Source organism: Acanthisitta chloris, unplaced genomic scaffold, assembly GCF_000695815.1.
Source record: "Acanthisitta chloris isolate BGI_N310 unplaced genomic scaffold, ASM69581v1 scaffold18468, whole genome shotgun sequence".
Classification (NCBI taxonomy): Eukaryota; Metazoa; Chordata; class Aves; order Passeriformes; family Acanthisittidae; genus Acanthisitta; species Acanthisitta chloris.
Window position 1 is genome coordinate 2,730 of NW_008685576.1, and position 18,727 is coordinate 21,456.

General features: G+C 40.0%; 1 protein-coding gene across 1 annotated transcript in view; it reads left to right on the plus strand.

Moving 5' to 3' along the window:
- Positions 1-817: 817 nt before the first annotated feature.
- NIPAL2 (NIPA-like domain containing 2) overlaps positions 818-18,727 on the plus strand; it is a gene marked incomplete at its 5' end in the record, with an annotated part of 32,475 nt that continues 14,565 nt past the window's right edge. Inside the window, 4 exons of the mRNA XM_009079821.1 lie at positions 818-886; positions 4,365-4,536; positions 14,559-14,618; positions 16,576-16,697. Of these exons, the coding sequence (XP_009078069.1) occupies positions 818-886; positions 4,365-4,536; positions 14,559-14,618; positions 16,576-16,697 (423 nt within the window). The remainder of the gene's footprint in view (positions 887-4,364; positions 4,537-14,558; positions 14,619-16,575; positions 16,698-18,727) is intronic.

Here is an 18,727-nt window from a genome sequence, read left to right on the forward strand (position 1 = left end):
TGCTTGGTTATGTTACCATGACCTTGTTTATAAAAACTGATAGTATGTCTTACCTACAGGCTAATGGGGCTCCTCACAGCACTATAGCAGTGACCTTGAATGGATCTTGAATACACTTAGGATGACTTGCAAAGTGTTGCAGCATTTTGAAGGTAGACAGGGAGATGTATCACGTACCTGTTGTGTGACCTTGCTGAAATGGCATCTTTATAAATGGCTGCTTTCCAAAATAATGGCTCCTGCTTGAATATTTTTAATTTTGCAGCTTCATAGAAAGTCGGCAAATATTACTGAAAATTAGACAGGCTGATTAGGAAATGATTTAATGAAATAACACAAGAGATGAAAGAAACTGTCAGGAGACCTATGTTCCTGGCTGCCCTGTCAAATAGTGGATATGCTAACACGTAAGGTAATTGTGTTCCAGTACAAATGATTTAATTGCTTCTGGATTATGTAACAAAGCAGGTCCTTTCTTTTTCCCCCCAAAAAAAGCATAACTGTGTGTAGTTTTCATCTGAGACCTGCCTAGTTTTCTCTTTTGTGAGATATAAGAAAGTGTTCTACTGAAGGACAACAAAACCACCTCCTGCACTGAGATGCCCTTTCCATTCCCACTTGTTTGCTACTTAAACCCTAGTCAACTGTGCAGAGATATTTTCATATCAGTTTACTCAGTGCAGCATGAACTCATTCACTGAAAAGTGCAATAATTTGTTTTTGACTGGGTTACAATGTGCTACCAGAAAACCACCATTGTATTGTTCTTCTGAACCTAATAAGTATTTTTATACTTCTCTGTTTTGTGATCTTGCAGACTCAGCTCTTGGGAGTTTTGCTTGCTGCTGCTTCAAATTTTCTGATTAGTGTCTCATTGAATATACAGGTATGAAATTGTTTCTCTTTATGTGGAGTTGTTTATATTTAGTAAGTAACTTATGTTGCAGTTTGGTTTTGTTGAAGTTCAGAATACAAATTTTGTTGCATTTAATAAGCATTCTCTCTCTTTAACTGTAATTTAACAGTGCCCTTCAGTCATTGCTGGGACTTTGGAATTGTTGGGAGCTCTCAACCTGTTCTGTGCTGTAATTCTCATATAGGAACAGAGTCAAAATTCTTAACTCCTGCTCCTCCATGTAATGTGCCATGAGGAAATACCTGCTGTGACTCACTTGTGGTCCCACTGAACCTGTCTCAGAGTGTCCAAATCTAAAATTGAATTGGCCACAAGGTCTTAGGCACTGCTTAATGGAGTGATTGATGTAATTAAATGCATAAAGGCATAAAGTTTTTTGCAGTATTGGGCCCCAAAGCAACTTTGACCAATTTAGTTTTCCTTCTGCAATTGGGATAAAATAATCTGAGTAAATACTATTTAAATCATAAAAGTAATGGGAGGTGCTGCCCTTACAACTGTGGTAAAGGGTTGTAGGATGACATTTATAAAATCCTTTTTGTGTTAATGATTAGAATACATACTCAGTAGAAAGTTAAATAATTCACTATAATACATATCTTGTAGACTCCATTGTATTTTTAGGTCTTCTAACAAAAGTTTTTAAAACACAGAGCACGTTGCTATCTAAGTTGTCCAGAAAAAGTATTTTTGTTAGCTTGTATTTTAGGAGTTGTATGTCTCATATGAATCTAATTCTTGCTTCTTCTGTAAAGGATAAAGCAGAAAGCTGTGAAATATGAAATCTATTCATGATAACTGACTTTATTAATGCTAGAACGTTCTTCAGTGATTCCCTCCTATTTTAAGTATCTCTAGTTGGAGAATCCCATAGAAAGAAACCTGTTAGGCAGGGGTGGCAGGCAGGTTGGTATGACATCTGCTTCTCTGATATGAGTTCCAGCCTGTTGGTGGTGATGGTGCTAGGACAGGCTCTAGGAAAACTTCTGAGTTGAAGTGGAAAGGTGAAGGTGAAGTGGAAATTCAGTCTAGCCTGTAATAATGAGGTTGTTCAGACTTTATACTTTTGTCTGCTGAAAGCCAAAGTGGATGCTTTGCCAAGGGAATATGCTTCTATTGACTTGTCATCATTAACAGCACTTACTGGATTTGGACTATCTTTCAGGTTTTTACATGCTGTTTAGGAAAACCCAATAGCTCTCACTGCTGTTTGACAGATAGTTTAAACTGAAATTTTTATTTAGCATTTAAAATAGATTTTTCTCCATTTAGTAATAGTATTTTCTAAATATGAATAATGACTTTCTCTAGATCTCAGCATTTAATTTCACAGCCCTGGAGGGCTAAACTTCCTAGGATTTCATCCCCATGCATATGTTCCATGAAGCTGCAATAATGTGCTGCATCCTCTCAACAAGAGAAATTACTAAGACTATGGAGGATCAGAGATATTACTGCTTGGCCTGTGGCGTAGAATGGAAGTACGAGGAAAATTCAGAATCACAGAATCAATTAGGCTGGAAGGGACCACAGTGGGTCATCTGGTCCAACCTTCCTGCTTAAGCAGGGTTGTCCTAGAGCACATGGAACAGGATTGTGTACAGATTGTTCTTGAATATCTTCTGCAAGGGAAACTCCACAACCTCTCTGGACAATCTGTTCAAGTACACAGTCACTGGCACAGTAAAGAAGCTCTTCCTTGTATTCAGGTGAAACAACAATGCATCCCAGGATTCTGTTGGCCAAAATAGCCACAGGGGCACACTGCTGGCTCATGGACAGCTTGTTATGCACAGGGCCCCCAGGTCCTTCTCCACAGAATTGGTCTCCAGCAAGTCAGCCCCCAGCCTGTACTGGTGCTTGGGGTTACTCTTCCCCAGGTGCAAGACCTTTGCCCTTGTTGAATTTCAGATGGTTCTTTGCCCATCTCTCCAACCTGCCAAGGTCCCTCTGAAGGACAGCACAGCCCTCTGAGGTATCAGCAACTCCTCCCAGTTTTGTATTGCCAGCAAACTTCCTGAGGGAGAACTCTATCCCCTCATCCAAGTCACTGATGAACAAGTTAAGCAATACTGGGCCCAGTATAGAACCCTGGGGGACACTAGTGACAGGCCTCCAACTAGGCTCTGTGCCACTGATCACAGCTCTCTGGGATCTGCTGCTCAGCCAGTTCTCAATCCACCTCAGTCCACTCATCCAACCTGCACTTCTTGAATTTGCCTATGAGGATGCTGTGAGACACAGCATTGAAAGCCTTGCAGAAGTCAAGGTAGGCAATATCCACTGCTTTCCCTTCATCCATCAGTTGTTTCACCATAGAAGGCAACTGGGTTGGTCAAACATGAATTAACTGTAGTGAATCCATGCTGGCTACTCCTGATCACCTTCTTGTCTTCCATGTGGGCAGAGATGGCCCCCAGAATTGTTTACAACCTCCCCAGGGCTCTGCAGGGACACCTCTAAAATCAAATATTAAGTTATGGTGAAAAACAAATTGCCACCATTTATATGGCGATAACTGTATCTTTTGAGTTCCAGCATTTTTTGATGCATGCACAGAGACACTTGATTGTAATTTGAGAAAGGAAACGATATTCTGCAAAACTAATGTGGTAAACATTGCATCATTCCCATTTATGACACCTTCCTGATGGAGACTGCCTGGACTCTGTTTCAGATGATCAGTGTGATCAAAGACAAATTATCTTGTTATATACAGGTTCTTGCTGTACAACAAGAGAAAAAACAATTACAACCTGTGTCAATGATAGCATCTTCATGTAATGGGAAGTGTTAATGAAGTATTACTTGAGTATATGTTATACCTGTTGGCACAGGTATAGCTGTTTTTCCTTCAGAAAATAATTCTTTATCTGTGATCTTCACTAAGGTCAAACAGGAGACTGTAGCCAAATCCTAAATTCTCCCTAACTGTTTTAAAGCCCTCCCTACAGAGGATGTGATTAAGTGCTGCCTTTTTAATTTTGAAGTTTTATTTCTGGTGAGGATATACATCATGGACAGGAATGTCATGTTGTCTGTTCCCCTTCTCCCAGTGTGTTGCCACAGTTCTGATTCTGCCCCATCTCCTGCCTTTGAATATTCACAGCACAAGCTGTGGAAATCATGAGCTTTGCTTTGAGGCAGGAAGGGATGTGTGCAGTCATAGCTAGGAAGCACTAGCTAGTATTCACTTAGTATTTTTCAGGTTTATTCAGAGACCTGGTTTTTCAACCATTTCCACCACGGTTATGAAAGCACATCTGAAGCATCACTGAATTAACACAAAGCTCTGCAACAACAAGCTGAAAGTCTTGTTTAAAAAGAAAACCTCAATGCACCTGGAATTTGAAGTTGACAGCCCCCTTAATTATTCTGCTTTTCTCAGACATAAGAACACAATGGAAGTCTTTCTATTCATACCTCTTCCTAACAATTAATCTTCTAGAAATGCGCTCATCTCCGACTGGTTGGCCAAAGAGAGCTGAAGCCCTACTACACGAGCAAGCTATGGTGGTGTGGGATTACCCTCCTGGGGCTTGGAGAGGTGGGCAATTTCACAGCCTACGGATTTGCCCCTGTGGCTCTTGTCGCTCCACTGGGATGTGTGTCTGTCATAGGTGAGATGGTTTGCCATTTCTTGCTTGGGTACATGTTTTAATCGAACGTTTTCTTGTGACTAGAGGAGTAATACAGCAGGAACTGCAGCAGGAACACAAAAGGAAAACATTAAATGTTGTGGTTTGAAAAGAAATTATTCATACAATTGCATGAGCTGACAGTTTAACAAAAACTGTCTACTTAACTCAGAGACTCTTCTAATATACTTTCTTCTCCACAGTTTTATCTTTTGTATCACTTTGTGCTCTGCCAGTTCCAGCCAGTTAGTCACCCAGTGCTGTACCAGTGCTGCCAGCTCTAAAAGCCCCTGAGGAGGGAGGCTGACCCTCTGCTGACAGCACAGAGCTGTAGTCTGATCCTGAGTACCTACATGTTTTCTATGTTGCCATCACACCAAGCAGTTTCTGCTGCCTGTCCCCTGCTCATCACCATGATTCATGCTGACATGGGTGAACTTGCTTGACTCTCTGCAATGTGTGACAAAAAGGGCCTAGACATTTCTTGAACGTTTAGTATGTTTGTGGACAATATTAATTCTGTTCATTTGTTCCTTTCTGTACAGATTGACTGGACTTCAGCAGAAGTGATATGATTTTACTCTTTGTGTGGGTTTTTTTTGTAATTAAGGTATTGAGACAGGTATGAGCTGTTTCTTAGATAAAGAAACATTTTAAAATATGTTATCATGCTTCACTAATGTAAAACAGAGTGAACAGGGCAATATTGTAGAGGCTGTGAAAACATGAATATAGCTGCAGCTGCATCCCTTAACCTAGTCACTTCACATCCACAGCTGAAACATCCAGGGCTGAGATATCTCAATAGTTCTGCATATGCTGGAGCTCACTTACTTCTTATTGGCAAGTGATAACATTTCATGGTCTGTCTCTAGCTCCCAGTTTCATGCTTGGAAGTGACATTGCAGTGAGTGATTCTGCATGGGAAGGTAGCAGAGATTAATTATTTTCCCAGTGGACTGCCTGGCTGCAGTGGAAGGAAGCAGCTAACCATATGTGGGTGCAATTTAGCAAAGAGATAGTGGGGAAAGGAAGCTGCAGGCAATTTACTGTAATCTTTAATGTTAAACTGTTGCAGAATTTTGGAGAGTGAGATCTAAAGCCATTGTTAGTTCACCATAGTAAGAAAAATTTCTCAAAGAAAGGAATGAGATATTACCTGAGATGGAAATGTAAATTAATATGACATATCCCAGTGTGATTTTGGTGGCAGTAGTTATATTTTTAACAGTAGTAGACATTTCCAGATATCTCTGAACGCAAAGGGATATTGACCAATCTAATTTGTTCCCCAAACTGAATAAAATGCAAATATATAAAACAGGAGAAAAGAAGAGAAAAGCAGTGAGAAGGGAAAAAATCCCACTGGTTATTAAACTGCTACAAAGAAGAGATCACATTTAGGACTGATTTTTATCTGAGCAGATTCCTCTTCTTCACTTTTGTTAAATGTGAAGAAATGTTGCATCTGTTGATTCCTCCATTCTTCGTTCCTCCTTATAACAATTACCAAGAAACCATTTTTCCTAACTGTTGTGTCTTATCAAAATTCTCATCCACTTTTTTTTTTTAATAAACTGACCCAAAACGTTTATCCTGGAAGACCCCAGAAAGCACTTTAATATCTTATATTCCATTCCCATATATCAGCTGACAGTATCCATTTCATAGCCCAAACAATAGAGATATCTGAAATTTTATTTAGTCAAGCAGACATTCCTTTAAGGAAGGGAAAGTAAAAATCATGTAGACAGCCAATTACTGCAATAACTTCCCAGTAACACTTCGTACCACAAGATACTTTCCTGTCTTCTGAAATGAAAGCCAGAGAGAGAGTACATCCTTTTAATTTTAGAAAATTTCATAATTTAGGGCAATGACAAACTGACCAAGACACATGTGCATCATCTGCTAAAAACTGGGAAAAGGACAGTTCAGGCAGCAGGTCTTCCAGTTTAAAAGATCAAGAAATAGTTTTCTCGCTAAGTTGTGACCTTTTTAGGTCGTGGACTGTGGACTTTGCAGAGTCTGCCTGGCAGTTGTTTTGAGGTATTGTTGAATGTGTCTTTCGTAAGTTAATTTTTTTAAAGAAGAAATTAAGTACTTGATAACAAACTCCAAATGTGTATCTGAATCCTAAGTCCAACTTTCTGAGAAGCCTTTTTTTCCCAAATTCAGTGTCAACACATCTCACATGGTAAGGGCTGATTCTCACTGACAGTGGGAGCACAGTACCTATGGTGTGCTGAGGAGAAATGTGCTTTGCACTATATCCAGTCATCGAGGGGATTCTTTGCAGATCTCCATCACTCTGGGTCTGCGTGGAAAGTTTCCTTTGCTTGGAAACTAGGAGTTTGGAGGAGGATAAGGCAGACTGGAGTCTCTGCCCAGAATGGATTTGATCTGTGCCCGTCATATATCTCCAGACTTCTGAGACGGGAAGCATCCTAAAATAACTGGAGCCAACATCTATTATGCTCTGCTGCCACATTTAACTGCATCCAACTGAATTTTGCACTTAACCCGGTATCAATTAAATAGTGAAAAGTTTGTGCCTCATTCTATTGAGCTGAATGCTTCTGATGACTGGTTTTAAAAAGAATCCAGCACCACAGACCATGAATTGGCACAGCACCAGTAGATTTAATTATTTTTTCCTTAGAATTAAGCTACAAAGACTATATTTTTTCTTCTTACAGTGGAAGTATTTCTGTGTGTGGTTGCAATGATGCAAGCTCTACATCTGTTCAAGGTTTTAAATAGTTTGAGAGGACAGCAGTTGTTTTCTTCAAGAGGAGAAATTAGTAAATTTTTAATTTAAAAGTGGAGGAGTAATACATGTTTGATGTGATCATTAAGAAACTTTCTATACTTGAAAAGTAAAAATCATGTTTTACATGCAGCTTGGGTAATTTTAGGCTGCAGTGGCTTTTAGCTCGTCTTGTTTTTGCCTGCAGAAGTAACTTGGGTGCTGGGGAGGTGAGGAGAGGCAAGGGGCATTGGAGATCATTTCTTCTGCAGTTTTCATCATTCTGTAGGGAGTTGTTTTACACTTAACTCACTTAGACTGACATTGTTGAGATCCCTTTGCATTTTTATATGCTCCTTATAAATAGCTTTGGGGCAAGCTTTACAGTTTGAAAATTGATATCCCTGAAGGTATGTTAGGAAAAAGTTTCTCACATATTCTTGTAGAAATGGATTTCTCCCATCCACTGTAATGTAACATCTTTGTAGCCCAATGAACTTTGAATTTTGAGAACTCTGTTACTAATGATATCTGGGAAACATTCACCCAACTGTGTTTTAAAATACTTAATTTGTACTTGTCTAGAAGGTGCAACAAAATGATTTTCAGGGCTCTTCCTTCACTCTGAAGTGTGAATGTCCTCTAATCCAAGTTCCAGAATTAAGCTCACCTTAATGGTCTCTCTTTTGATCACTTCCTCTGATATTTGGAATTCTTTTTATTAGGATATTGTCATTAGGGATGCGGAAAAATGTTTCAATGTTCTGTCCACCACTTTTCCAGCACTAATGTTTAATCACATTAGAAAAGTTACATATTCAGTGTTCAGGATGGCTGTCAAGAGGTTATGCATCAACTGACTACATTCTGTAATACCTTTCATTGTAATCAGTGCGGTATTAATACCCACCACATAAACTAGGAATAGGTTTTAGTAGTCAATTACCTGTTATGAATTTTTTCCTAGGTGTCTCAGGCAGAGCTAGTTCAGTTTAACTCTGGCTATGCATACACATACTCTAATTCTCCCTTAAGCAGAGCTCTGGCCCTGAAGGAGACAGAGGTCCCACCAGATCTAAATGCATTCATTCATCCTCCTCATACCTAGATCTTCTCACCTGTCTACCCCAAAACGACCCACTTAGGTCAGCAGATTGGTTTTCTTTGAACTCCTGGCCTCCCCTTGAGCAAGACAGTAATCTGAGATGTAGATAGGATAAGATGAAGGAGGTTTTATGCTAATAGCCTTAGGGCAGGGAGATTCTCAGACAGGAATTGTCTATATGCAGACTCCACTGTGAAGATGGTGCTACAGGCACTCAAAACCAGCTATGACATATCAATCAGTGCCTTCAGAGTACACATGGACTTACCTGTCCTCATGCTTTGTGCACAGGCATTAGGGGCCATCTGTGGTTCTGTGCTCCTTCAGTCCCCCTCGGTAAACCTTTCCATGGGAGAAAGATATTTAAGCCAGATCCAAGACTGTGAGCACAGCTCCTTTCACCAAACCAGCTCTTTTTCCTTCTGAATGTGCTTAATAAAATGCTTGGACACTCTTCAATCATTTTTTTTCATGCTATACTTAAGCTAAACCACATTCCTCTCATGACCAGTAATGTCATCAGTTCAGCTTTTTTTCTTGCTCCCTTCTTAAGGTACAGCCTCTGGGACCCCTATGGAAATACTGGTACTTGCCCAGGAAGACCTACTCCTCATTCTCTGCCCCTTTAACTTCCTGCTCATCTGAACTGCATCTGTCAAATGTACTGCTTACCTCATCATCTTTCCTGATCTTCCTGACTGTATGGCAGGCTACAATAGCTTGTGTTTGGGGATGGATTGTAGCATCTCTAAGTTCTCCTGTACTGGGATGATCCTGAATCTCTTCGGCTTGGAAGGTAGATTGAGGGTCTGTCTGTATAAAGTATACTTTGAGGTCACTTCTCGAAATGTGACTGGCAGCAACTATATCCTCATAACTTGAGCACTGCTCATTGGATTTAGGGCAAAATCAACTGGATGAACTTAAATTGTGTGATTAGATGGAAACAGACCCTTAAGTTGCATAAACCAGCATAAATTCTTGGTCTCAAAGTGAAATGTTGTTTGAATAATGACTAGTACTCCTCCTTTGGCATTTCATCCAGACTGTGAGTGAAATGGGTACGAAAGCATTCTGCTGAATGGGTGGTTTTAAATGCCTTTAGCTGACTGAATCAGTTAAGCTCGACAAAGTGAACATTTAAGGCAAATATTAAATTTTGCAGTTTTTTTAAAAAAAAACCTGTTGGATAAGACAGAAGTAGTACAAGCAGTCTACGCATTTATGAGGAGAGAGCTAATCTTTTTTAAACAGTACATAAAGCTCATCTTAGAATAAAAAAGAGGAAAAGGAAGGATACACTAATATTTAAGTTATGAGCAGTTGTGAAAGAAATTATTTAGTGTAGACTTGACAATAAAAATAGAGGTAACAAAATTATATTCATAAATAGCCTGACTAGCAAGAAAACAATAATGAAATATACTTCTTTGTGAAATAGTTTTGGATACGAAAAATAAATGAAGGTCACTCTTTCATTTGAATTTTTTAAGGGTGGATTGGACAAAATGCTGAAAATGCACACCATGTATCAATACGTATTTTCTGTCTTTAACTTCTGTTGTGTATTATGTCTTTCTTAAAGAAACAAATGAGAAACAATCCTGACTGCAGCTTTCATGTCTAGGAGGCAGAGGAGTTGTTTTGTGAGCTGGATTCTCACCATTCATTGTCTGCTAGCGACAGAACCCACACATCACCCTGCTCTTTATTTCTATTTGTGCTGGAGAAAACCTACATATGGAGATAATTGTAAACTATCACTCTTCTAAGACAATGAGCAGCTGACTGAGCTATGTGTAGCAACATTACAGCCCTCTCTCAGGGCACTTAATTGCATATAATGAACAAACTAAAATTTTTTAACATTTTTTCAATTTAATTTGAAATTCACATGCTGCAGTGAATATATATTCATTCATTAATGTGGATATATAGTCATTCAGTTATGAATGTAAAACAGCCTGGTTTATGCTGATGAGAAGATGAAGTTGTTTCAACATTACAGTTACGCTCCTGAACAAACTCTTTTTTCCCATTTCATACTCAGCAGTTTTTCTTTATCGTGATTTTGATGTAGCGTCAAGTCATATTTTCCATTTTTCATTTGAGTTCCATGAGCCTACAGGAAGGCTCTGTCATATACAGCATTTTACAGGACCTATTTATTTCTCAAAATATGGATATTAATATAAGCATGCAGTCAGGGCATGAAACAAACTCAAGTATTTCATTAGGATGTGTTGGTTCTGTAATGTTTAATTCTTAATGGATCATCTCCCAAATTTTCTGCCCTTCTCTTGATCTAGCAGGCTACCACTCTCAGTAGGAATGGGAGTTAGATCTGTGCCTGCTTTTGAAGGTTTTACCTTAATAATTACTTAAAAAGCTCCAAATAGTTTTGATTCACCCCAAACCACACAAGTCTTCTCAGATGACCAGGGATACAGTCATTGCTTTGATGACTTTCAGGCTTGGAGTCATGTGTGTGTTGTATTCCCAAGACCAGTGGTTCAAAACCAGCCGTGCTTCAGAACAATGACAAATTTCTTGCCTTGTTGCCGAGCTGTTGCCAGCTTACTCTTTGACACAATTTTGTGTCTGCATTTCTGTATCATTGTATTCTATTGCTGACCAATTAAAAAACAAAACCCAAGAAAAAGAGACTATTTCTCACTCTGACACAGATCTCAATCTCTATAACTGTAGCTTTAAAAAAAAGAAAGGCAAACAAAAACCAGTTGCAAAGACATATGAATACTTTTTCTGCACAGCAATTGCCCAAGTTCCTCAGTCTATTCACCCATAGAGTTGAACATAACGTTCAATGATTTATTTTCCACATCAGTATAATGGTGGAGAAGGAGGAGGAAAAGAGTTTCTGTGAGGGAGTGGGAATAACAGGACCCTGGCATGGAAAAGGGAAAATGGGCTGCATAGTAGGAAGCTGGACTCATGCTGTGGCGATGGGATAAAATCAAGGTGAAGGGGAAGTGGGCTACAAGGAAAGTGTTAGAGCATTACATCACTGGTAGTGAGGAGGAGAGGTGCGAAGATGCAAGATACACTGTCTGTGATCTGAGGGATGGTGGGAAGGGAGGAGAGAGTCTGGGGAGTTTCAGCAGGGCTGCATTTAGGAGCTGAATTTGGGATACAGTAAGGGCTTAAATTCATATATCTGGTAGTCTTAGTTCTAACCTCTGGATGCCCACTTACTCTCCTGCCAAGGGTTCAAGGGTCCTAGGATAACTCAAGTTAGAAGGCACCTCAGAAAGTCCTCACAGCAGGATCATCTTGGAGGCCACCAGGCCGAGAGGAGATGGCAGGGGGAATGTGTTGGCTATCTAGCGTATTGTGAAAAACTGCATTTTCTGGAAGAGTCAGTGTCTTAGGCAGGTGAATGCACCTGAGGCTGTGAGCGGGAGCCTGAAGGAGTTAAGAAAGAGGATCAGAGCAGCTGGGAGGGCTGTGCATTTCCCACTGGGCTCCTGAGGTATCCTTTGATGTCTTCCATTTGTCTTACCAGACAGGCAAAGCTGCAAAGCCAGCAGAAGGCAAAACTAGCGAACACCAGCCTGCATTCCTGGGGCTCACAGGCTCCTTTCATACCCCTCCTCCCCAGCCCATCATTTCTAGTGAGCCACTATCATCTCTTGTTTCTTTGCTTTAACTTCATACAAACCTACTCTGAAAATTAAATATAAAAGGCTATTCAAAAGGCTCATGCGGGAGTTCAAATCCCAGAAAAGTCACAAAATAAAATAAAATAAAAATATCATGTTAGCCAGTGTGTTCTCTTGGCTGGGCTACTGTAACTTGCTTAAAACTCAGCCCTGGAGGTAACAGCCAGAGGTTGCCAGGCTTCTGATCAGTTGTGTATGTCTTTTAGTGTCTCATCAGGTCTGTGTAACTGTTCTCTGCTTCTTCGCTTAGATTTACCCCATTTGCTTTTCTTCTTCACTTGAATGCATATGGAGCATTGGCAGCTTACCCACAGGGACAGTTGTCTTTTGTGTTCAGAGTGTCTCCAGGGTCTCCCTCTCCCCACTTTGGTGTTGCACTTCCCCTCCTACTTAGTTTTTCTTCTAATCCCAGATGGCCTAATATATGTTCTTAAAGACTCTCCTATTTTTAGATTCCTCTGCATATTACTCTACCTCATATAAAACATTAATTATGCATGCATTCTGTTAAGCTCATGATCTCTGGTGCATTTTCAGCTATCTCTGGAGAAAGAGCTTGCTGCATTTGAATGTATTATTAAAGTGGATGACAGGCTGAGTGACAAGTTTCATTATCTGGCTGCATTCCAGTACCTCCTTGTGCCCACTGCCAGTCTCAGAGGTTGTGATCCCCCCCAAGCTGCCATTTTTCATCTCCAGATAGGTGAGCTCTGGAATTCTGAGCATAACTCATCTCACCCCAAATTGGATTCCAGCAGTGGAATTGAACCCTGGATTGCATTTGCTAGGTCTCCACTGAATACAGAGAGCCCAGACAACCACCAATCACTGAGGTATCAGTTCTTTAAGCAATAGGTCTTTGCTGTGACAGTGACTGCCTAGGTGAGTGGGTTGAGGTGGAATTTGGGAGAGCTATGAGAGAAGGAGACAGAGCAGTAATTAATTCCTGCACTATCTTGGATGATGCTGTTTCTTTCCTGGCTTTTGTCCTCTCTTTTTCTAAACCTAGGTAGCTCTGCTATTACCAGTGTTGCCTGGATACCACCGGTGTCTTCGATCCAGCAAAGTTGTCACTGAAACATTGAATAAAGAAAACAGTGTCAGGCAGCTTGCTTTCAGTGAGGCGTTTTCAGTTGAAGACTCTTTTATTGCACTTATTCATTTGCATAGATCTCCATCACTCTCAATATAGTTTAAATTTATGACTTCTGCTATATCAGATTTTTTACTGACTGGATAACACAGACATGATGCTGAATTTCAGTTATCTGTTTACTTCTTGGTGTGAACCTTTCCAGTTTTATCCTGAGTACACCTACTAGCTAACCATAAATTAATTTTTCTGTCAGAACAATAGAGATAATGAGGCAAAGAGTAAACCAGTAATTTCATGCTGTGAGCAGGAACAGAGCTCTTGTAATGGCATCTGATGACTTAGGTTCAATATGTCCCTTCACTGTCCTTCCTGGGCAGAGTCTTTGAGGTTTCTAAGTGAATCTAATATTATCAGTGCACCTCTCACAAAGGACTTTCCTCATCTCTTTTACATAGGAGTTATCCAGCCTCTTTTGCTTCTCTTTAGAGGTAGATGCTCTAATGTTGTGTATTGGAATAAAACTGTCTCTTCCAGGTGGCCAACAGTCTCGTCCATCCTAAGATCGAACCCCTTCTTTCCCTTCTAGCACATGTGCACACTGAGCTGCTTATCAGAAGTCCTGGTCCAACCACTACTGCTGCTCACCTGCCCACTGCTGCCCACCCTGAAGAGGCAGGGCTAGGACCTGGCAGAGAGCAGATGCAAGAGCTGAACAAAGGAAAGAGTTTCCCAAGAAACAGGAGATTATTTCTAGGGCTCACTTCTATTTTTCTCCTTCCTCAGTACAAATCACTGTGGAAGACCATGGGCAGTGCTCCTGAGCGGTACATATGCAGGATTTTCTACCTGTTTCCATACATCATGACCACTCTCTTAGTTCATACTAAATACTGTGATTTTGCAGTGTCTTTCTTCCTCTTGATTGTACTGCTGTTACTTCACTTATAAGCCTCTAATACACTGAAGTCTAAAGAAGCAGAATTTTATCACTCTATGATGCAATTTGCTTTGAGCAAGTCCAAATAGTGAGTTGGTAGCAAAATGGGGAGCGAAACAGTGAGGCTGATCAGTGCCCAGTTTTCCTGGCACATCCACATAAGGCTGAATCAGAGCAGTTTAAACTATGTCTGTGTGGGAGATGGGAAGGATATTGCATCTTTTCAACCACAGAAGAGCCTGCTGGATACACTTGAATTAACTGAGCATTGGTTGGTTGCAGGAATGGACCCCTGTCTGTTTATATCATGGTATGGTGCAACAACAACAGCCATGAGATATATTTAAGCTTAGCTCAGAGCAGCTTTTTGCTATAGCACTTGATATTGTAATAAATATACTAAAAAACCCCAAACCTTTATATTTCTATTCTAGGTAGTGCATTTATTTCTGTCATTTTCCTGAAGAAGACCATGAGGACTAGTGATATATTGGGTAAGCATTTGCTAATACAGACATGTGTGCTGCCATATGCTTAGCAAGCTGTAACTCTCACGCAGCCCCCCATCTTCACACTCCCACTTTCCCAAGCAAGTGTTTCAAGGCAGATACTTTGAAAATTGGGAAGAAGTGATAAAAAGAGAGAGAATTTTCAATGCAAGAGGAAAAGACTGCATTCCCAAATCCTCTGTGCATACAACCATAACTCATTCCTTATGTGTCCTTATTGTTCAAATGTATTTTCATTTCTTTTTTTTCTGCCTCTGAGGTTGTCTTGAGTATTATCTTTATGAGTACATCACGGTTTTAATAAAAACAGTGAAGTTATTGAGTTATTCATTCAAATATAACAGATTTTTTTCTTACTGTGTAGACATTGCACAAAACTTCAAGCTCAATTAAAAGTGGTAAGTTCCCTTTCGGTATTAATTTTTTCACTTCAAAGAACAAATAATCACATTGTCAACTGTTTTGTTGGGAAATGTCTTCACTATAAAAGCCTGTCAGCATTTTTTCTGCGTCCAAGACTGTTCTGCATATCAAAATTGCCCACCTTGAACAGAGTAATAGTGAGACATGAGCACATTCCGGGGTTTGGGCTTTACACCAAGCCATCTCAGCTGGGACAGTGCACCTGATGCAGGGCACCTGATACTTCTGTGGGTTCCTGGTGTCTAGGCATGATTGTCCAAATTGCAGTGAAGGCAGCTGTTCTCGTGAATGTTTTGGAGAGATCTGTTCAGTATCGTTCCAGGAATACTATATACTATTTATTTAGGTTTGAAATCCAAGTTTTCCAGCTCAGCTGCTACATTCAAACCCTCCCTCCTTTCACTGATCATGTTTCCCTTATGGCCTTATACACTGTGTGTTGCTATAACTAGTGTTCAGCACTGATTTATTTTATTTCTGTGAGTTTGACTTTGCAAGAAGAATTTAACAATGTTGCTACATTCCATAGGAATGAGCTCTGTGATGGGAAATATGGTGATGGTTTTGCAAGCACATAAATATAGAACAATTCTGCTTTTCCAAAGGAAATGTCGGTGATAGCAGTGCCAGCAAAGCCCTCCGGATGTGCTTTGTTTTGTATTCCTGAGCCTTGTATTCCACAATGATTTATAGGTTTGCCAAGAATGTTAAAGATTTCTTGAAGAAAAATTGATTAGCTAATATCTTCCTTAATCCAATACAGTTTATGAGCTCGGGATCAGCTCAATTCTATCTTGATACTTCAATCAACATCTGTGTTTGTCAGCTGGCTGTCCACAAGGCAGAACTTCCAGATTTTTATTAAAAGCACAATAATGCAACTTCAACCTTGAAAAGGGGCCCTGGCAACCTAGTGTCTGAACAGTCCTTTGCAAATCAACCTTTTATAAAAGGTGATTAGGCCTGCAAATACAACAGGGACTGGCAAAAATGTTGGTCTTGTGACAACTTCACATAAGCACTGGACTGGAATGTACGTGTTGCATCTCATTTTTCCAGGGCAGATCTATAGCTGGCCACACTGACTTTGGGAGAGTTATGTTTATTTACAGTGGTTAATGATCTAGCTGACTGCACCAGTAAGCAACTTGTCCTTTCAGTTTAGGCTAAGTTTATGTGACGTGCTTTGTGCCTGTGAGAAATACAAAGGATTGATTCTCCTTTGTCATACACTTGGTTTTAGAATTGAGAATGTTTGAAAATGTATTGTTGAATTGGAAGCCTCATTCATGAGGCTTTATTGACAGCTTTTTGCATATTTCCAGAAGTCTCTGAGTCTTTAATAAAAGAAAGACTAGAAAAGACCACAATTACAAAGCAAACCAATTACCTAAGCCCAGATCTGCTTAAATAGATTTAAATTTTCTTCTCAAAACTATTTCTAAATCAGCTGGAGAGCAAGGATGACCATGATTGTCAAATACTACATTACCAAAATAATGTGTCCTTTTCTTTAAAGGAGGAACACTGACAGTAACAGGGACATACTTGCTGGTGGCATTCGCTCCAAGTCTACCCCAAGAGCTCACAGCAAGACAAGTACAGAATTACTTAGTGAGCTGGCCTGTTTTGGTATATTCAGTGAGTATCTGGTTCATACTACTCCCTAAATCAGAAAAACTGGGGTTAGCAAGCTTTTTAAACCTCTGTGAATTAGTGCTAGAAAAACTCCTCCTGAAGATAAACTGCATGATTTTCATAGGAGAGAGAGTAAGTTCCTGGGTCATCATCCTAGTCTGCATGCAGAACCAAAAGATATCTTTTGAATTAGGTGCTGGGGAAAGTCATAGTTTTGCAGGATTAATAAGAATGGAAAGATTTTGGGGCTTGGGGAGCTTGAGGAAAAAACATAAATATTGGTACGGCTTGTATTTCCTATATATGTATTCATTCTACCCTGTCTGCGTGTACATCTAAATTACGTTTTTTTTCTGGAATGTGATGGAATTGTGCTTTTAAAAAACATGCTGTGTATGCTCTTGGTCATGCGTTTTTCTTTCATATCACTCTGTTTTATCCCCACATTGTTAAATCTGGCTGAAAGGAGCTTTGTATGGAGCTGAGATGTGAAGGGGTGGCCTGTTTCACTGCCACTCAGGTTAATCTGACCCTGAGTTGGAATTCAAATGCAAAAATACTATTTTGATTAAAGTATCTGTATTCAAACTTCAAATACCATGTATCTTCTTTGATGTATTTAATTAGCATCAGGAACAAGACCAGAGTGAGTAGGAGGAATTTCTGTCTTTCTGTTTTCCTTCAACTGAATGTAAAAGATGCAATACAGGAGCTTCAGAAGAAGTTACTTTTTTTTTTTCCCAGTAAAGTGACTTACTCAGGTTAGATTCTTAGTGCCCAGGCTTTTCTCAGTAGGAAGCTCAGTTAGAAAGCCACTGAGCAGACAGTTTAAGGATCTTAATCTTTCAGCCAACCTGCAGCCTTTACATGTATCTAACTATCCATGAGACTACTGATTAAGCACAAATTACATGCTTCTATAAAGACGTTGATCCTCTCTTTTGATTTGCTGTGCATTTTAAACCCTCTTTCAATATTTTGTGCATTTTAAAAGTACCTGAAGGATGGTGATACAGTTCAGTGGAAGAAATTAATGATCATGCTGTATAAATCACAACATGCACTTTCAGTCAGGCAGTAGAGAGGCTTTTGAAGGCAGTGCCCAAGAGTTTTGGGGTACTCGGTAAGGGTAGCTTCAGCCTCTGCAAGAGCTTCAGCAAGTCCATGAAATCAGCAGAGCAAGAGGGACTTCTTTAGGAGGGGGTTCAGAACAGGGATCACAGTGCCCACTGGGGGACCTTATCTCTTTTCTACTGACTATCCCCCTCTACCATGCAGTTCCACCTATAGATGATAAAATAGTCTAGCATTTTAGGCACTGATTTTAAACTGTTGAGTCACCAATTTGTGTAGAAATGGTGGAGAGCGAAAACTCCCCATCCACTCTCATTGTCACCAGATATTTCTGTGCTATTTGCCTTTCACATTTTCTTAAAACCAACAGGTTGCTGGAAAAGGGCTTTTCCCATCTGAGGACTTTGTTTCAGGAAAAGTTAGTACGAATGCAATTTAATGCCTAAGAAGACTGTGCTGTATTCTTCTTAGGAGATGTTATAAGAAGGTGGTGGGTAACCCCTGGACTTTCTTTCCCCTCTTTTCTCTTTTCCCTGCCTCTGCCAGCATCTAATTCTACAAGTACAGCATGACTAGCAGGGAAGGATGGAGCAAGTATACCACAAATCTTGTTGACTCAGCAATGTATCAAGCCTTATTTGTTCCTTCTGCTCTCTGGATTCATCTGTGTTAAGCCTCCTCTGTCCAAATGAAAGGGAGGAGTGAAAGACTCTGCAAGAGACTCTGAGATACCAGCCTGATTATCCTGGTATGCTGCTGGAAGATCAAGCAAACCCTGCTGTAAACACTCGCTTTGGGCAGGGAACTAGCTCTTCATAATTGTTTGTAAAATGCCCGGCACAGGTTGGCTCTTGAGATATAAAAAAGTGCAGCAGAAGTTGCAGAGTTTCCACTATAAATATCTAGCAAGGAGACAGTGCAGCAGTATAATGCAGACCAACAGTCTTTCTAAAAGTAGC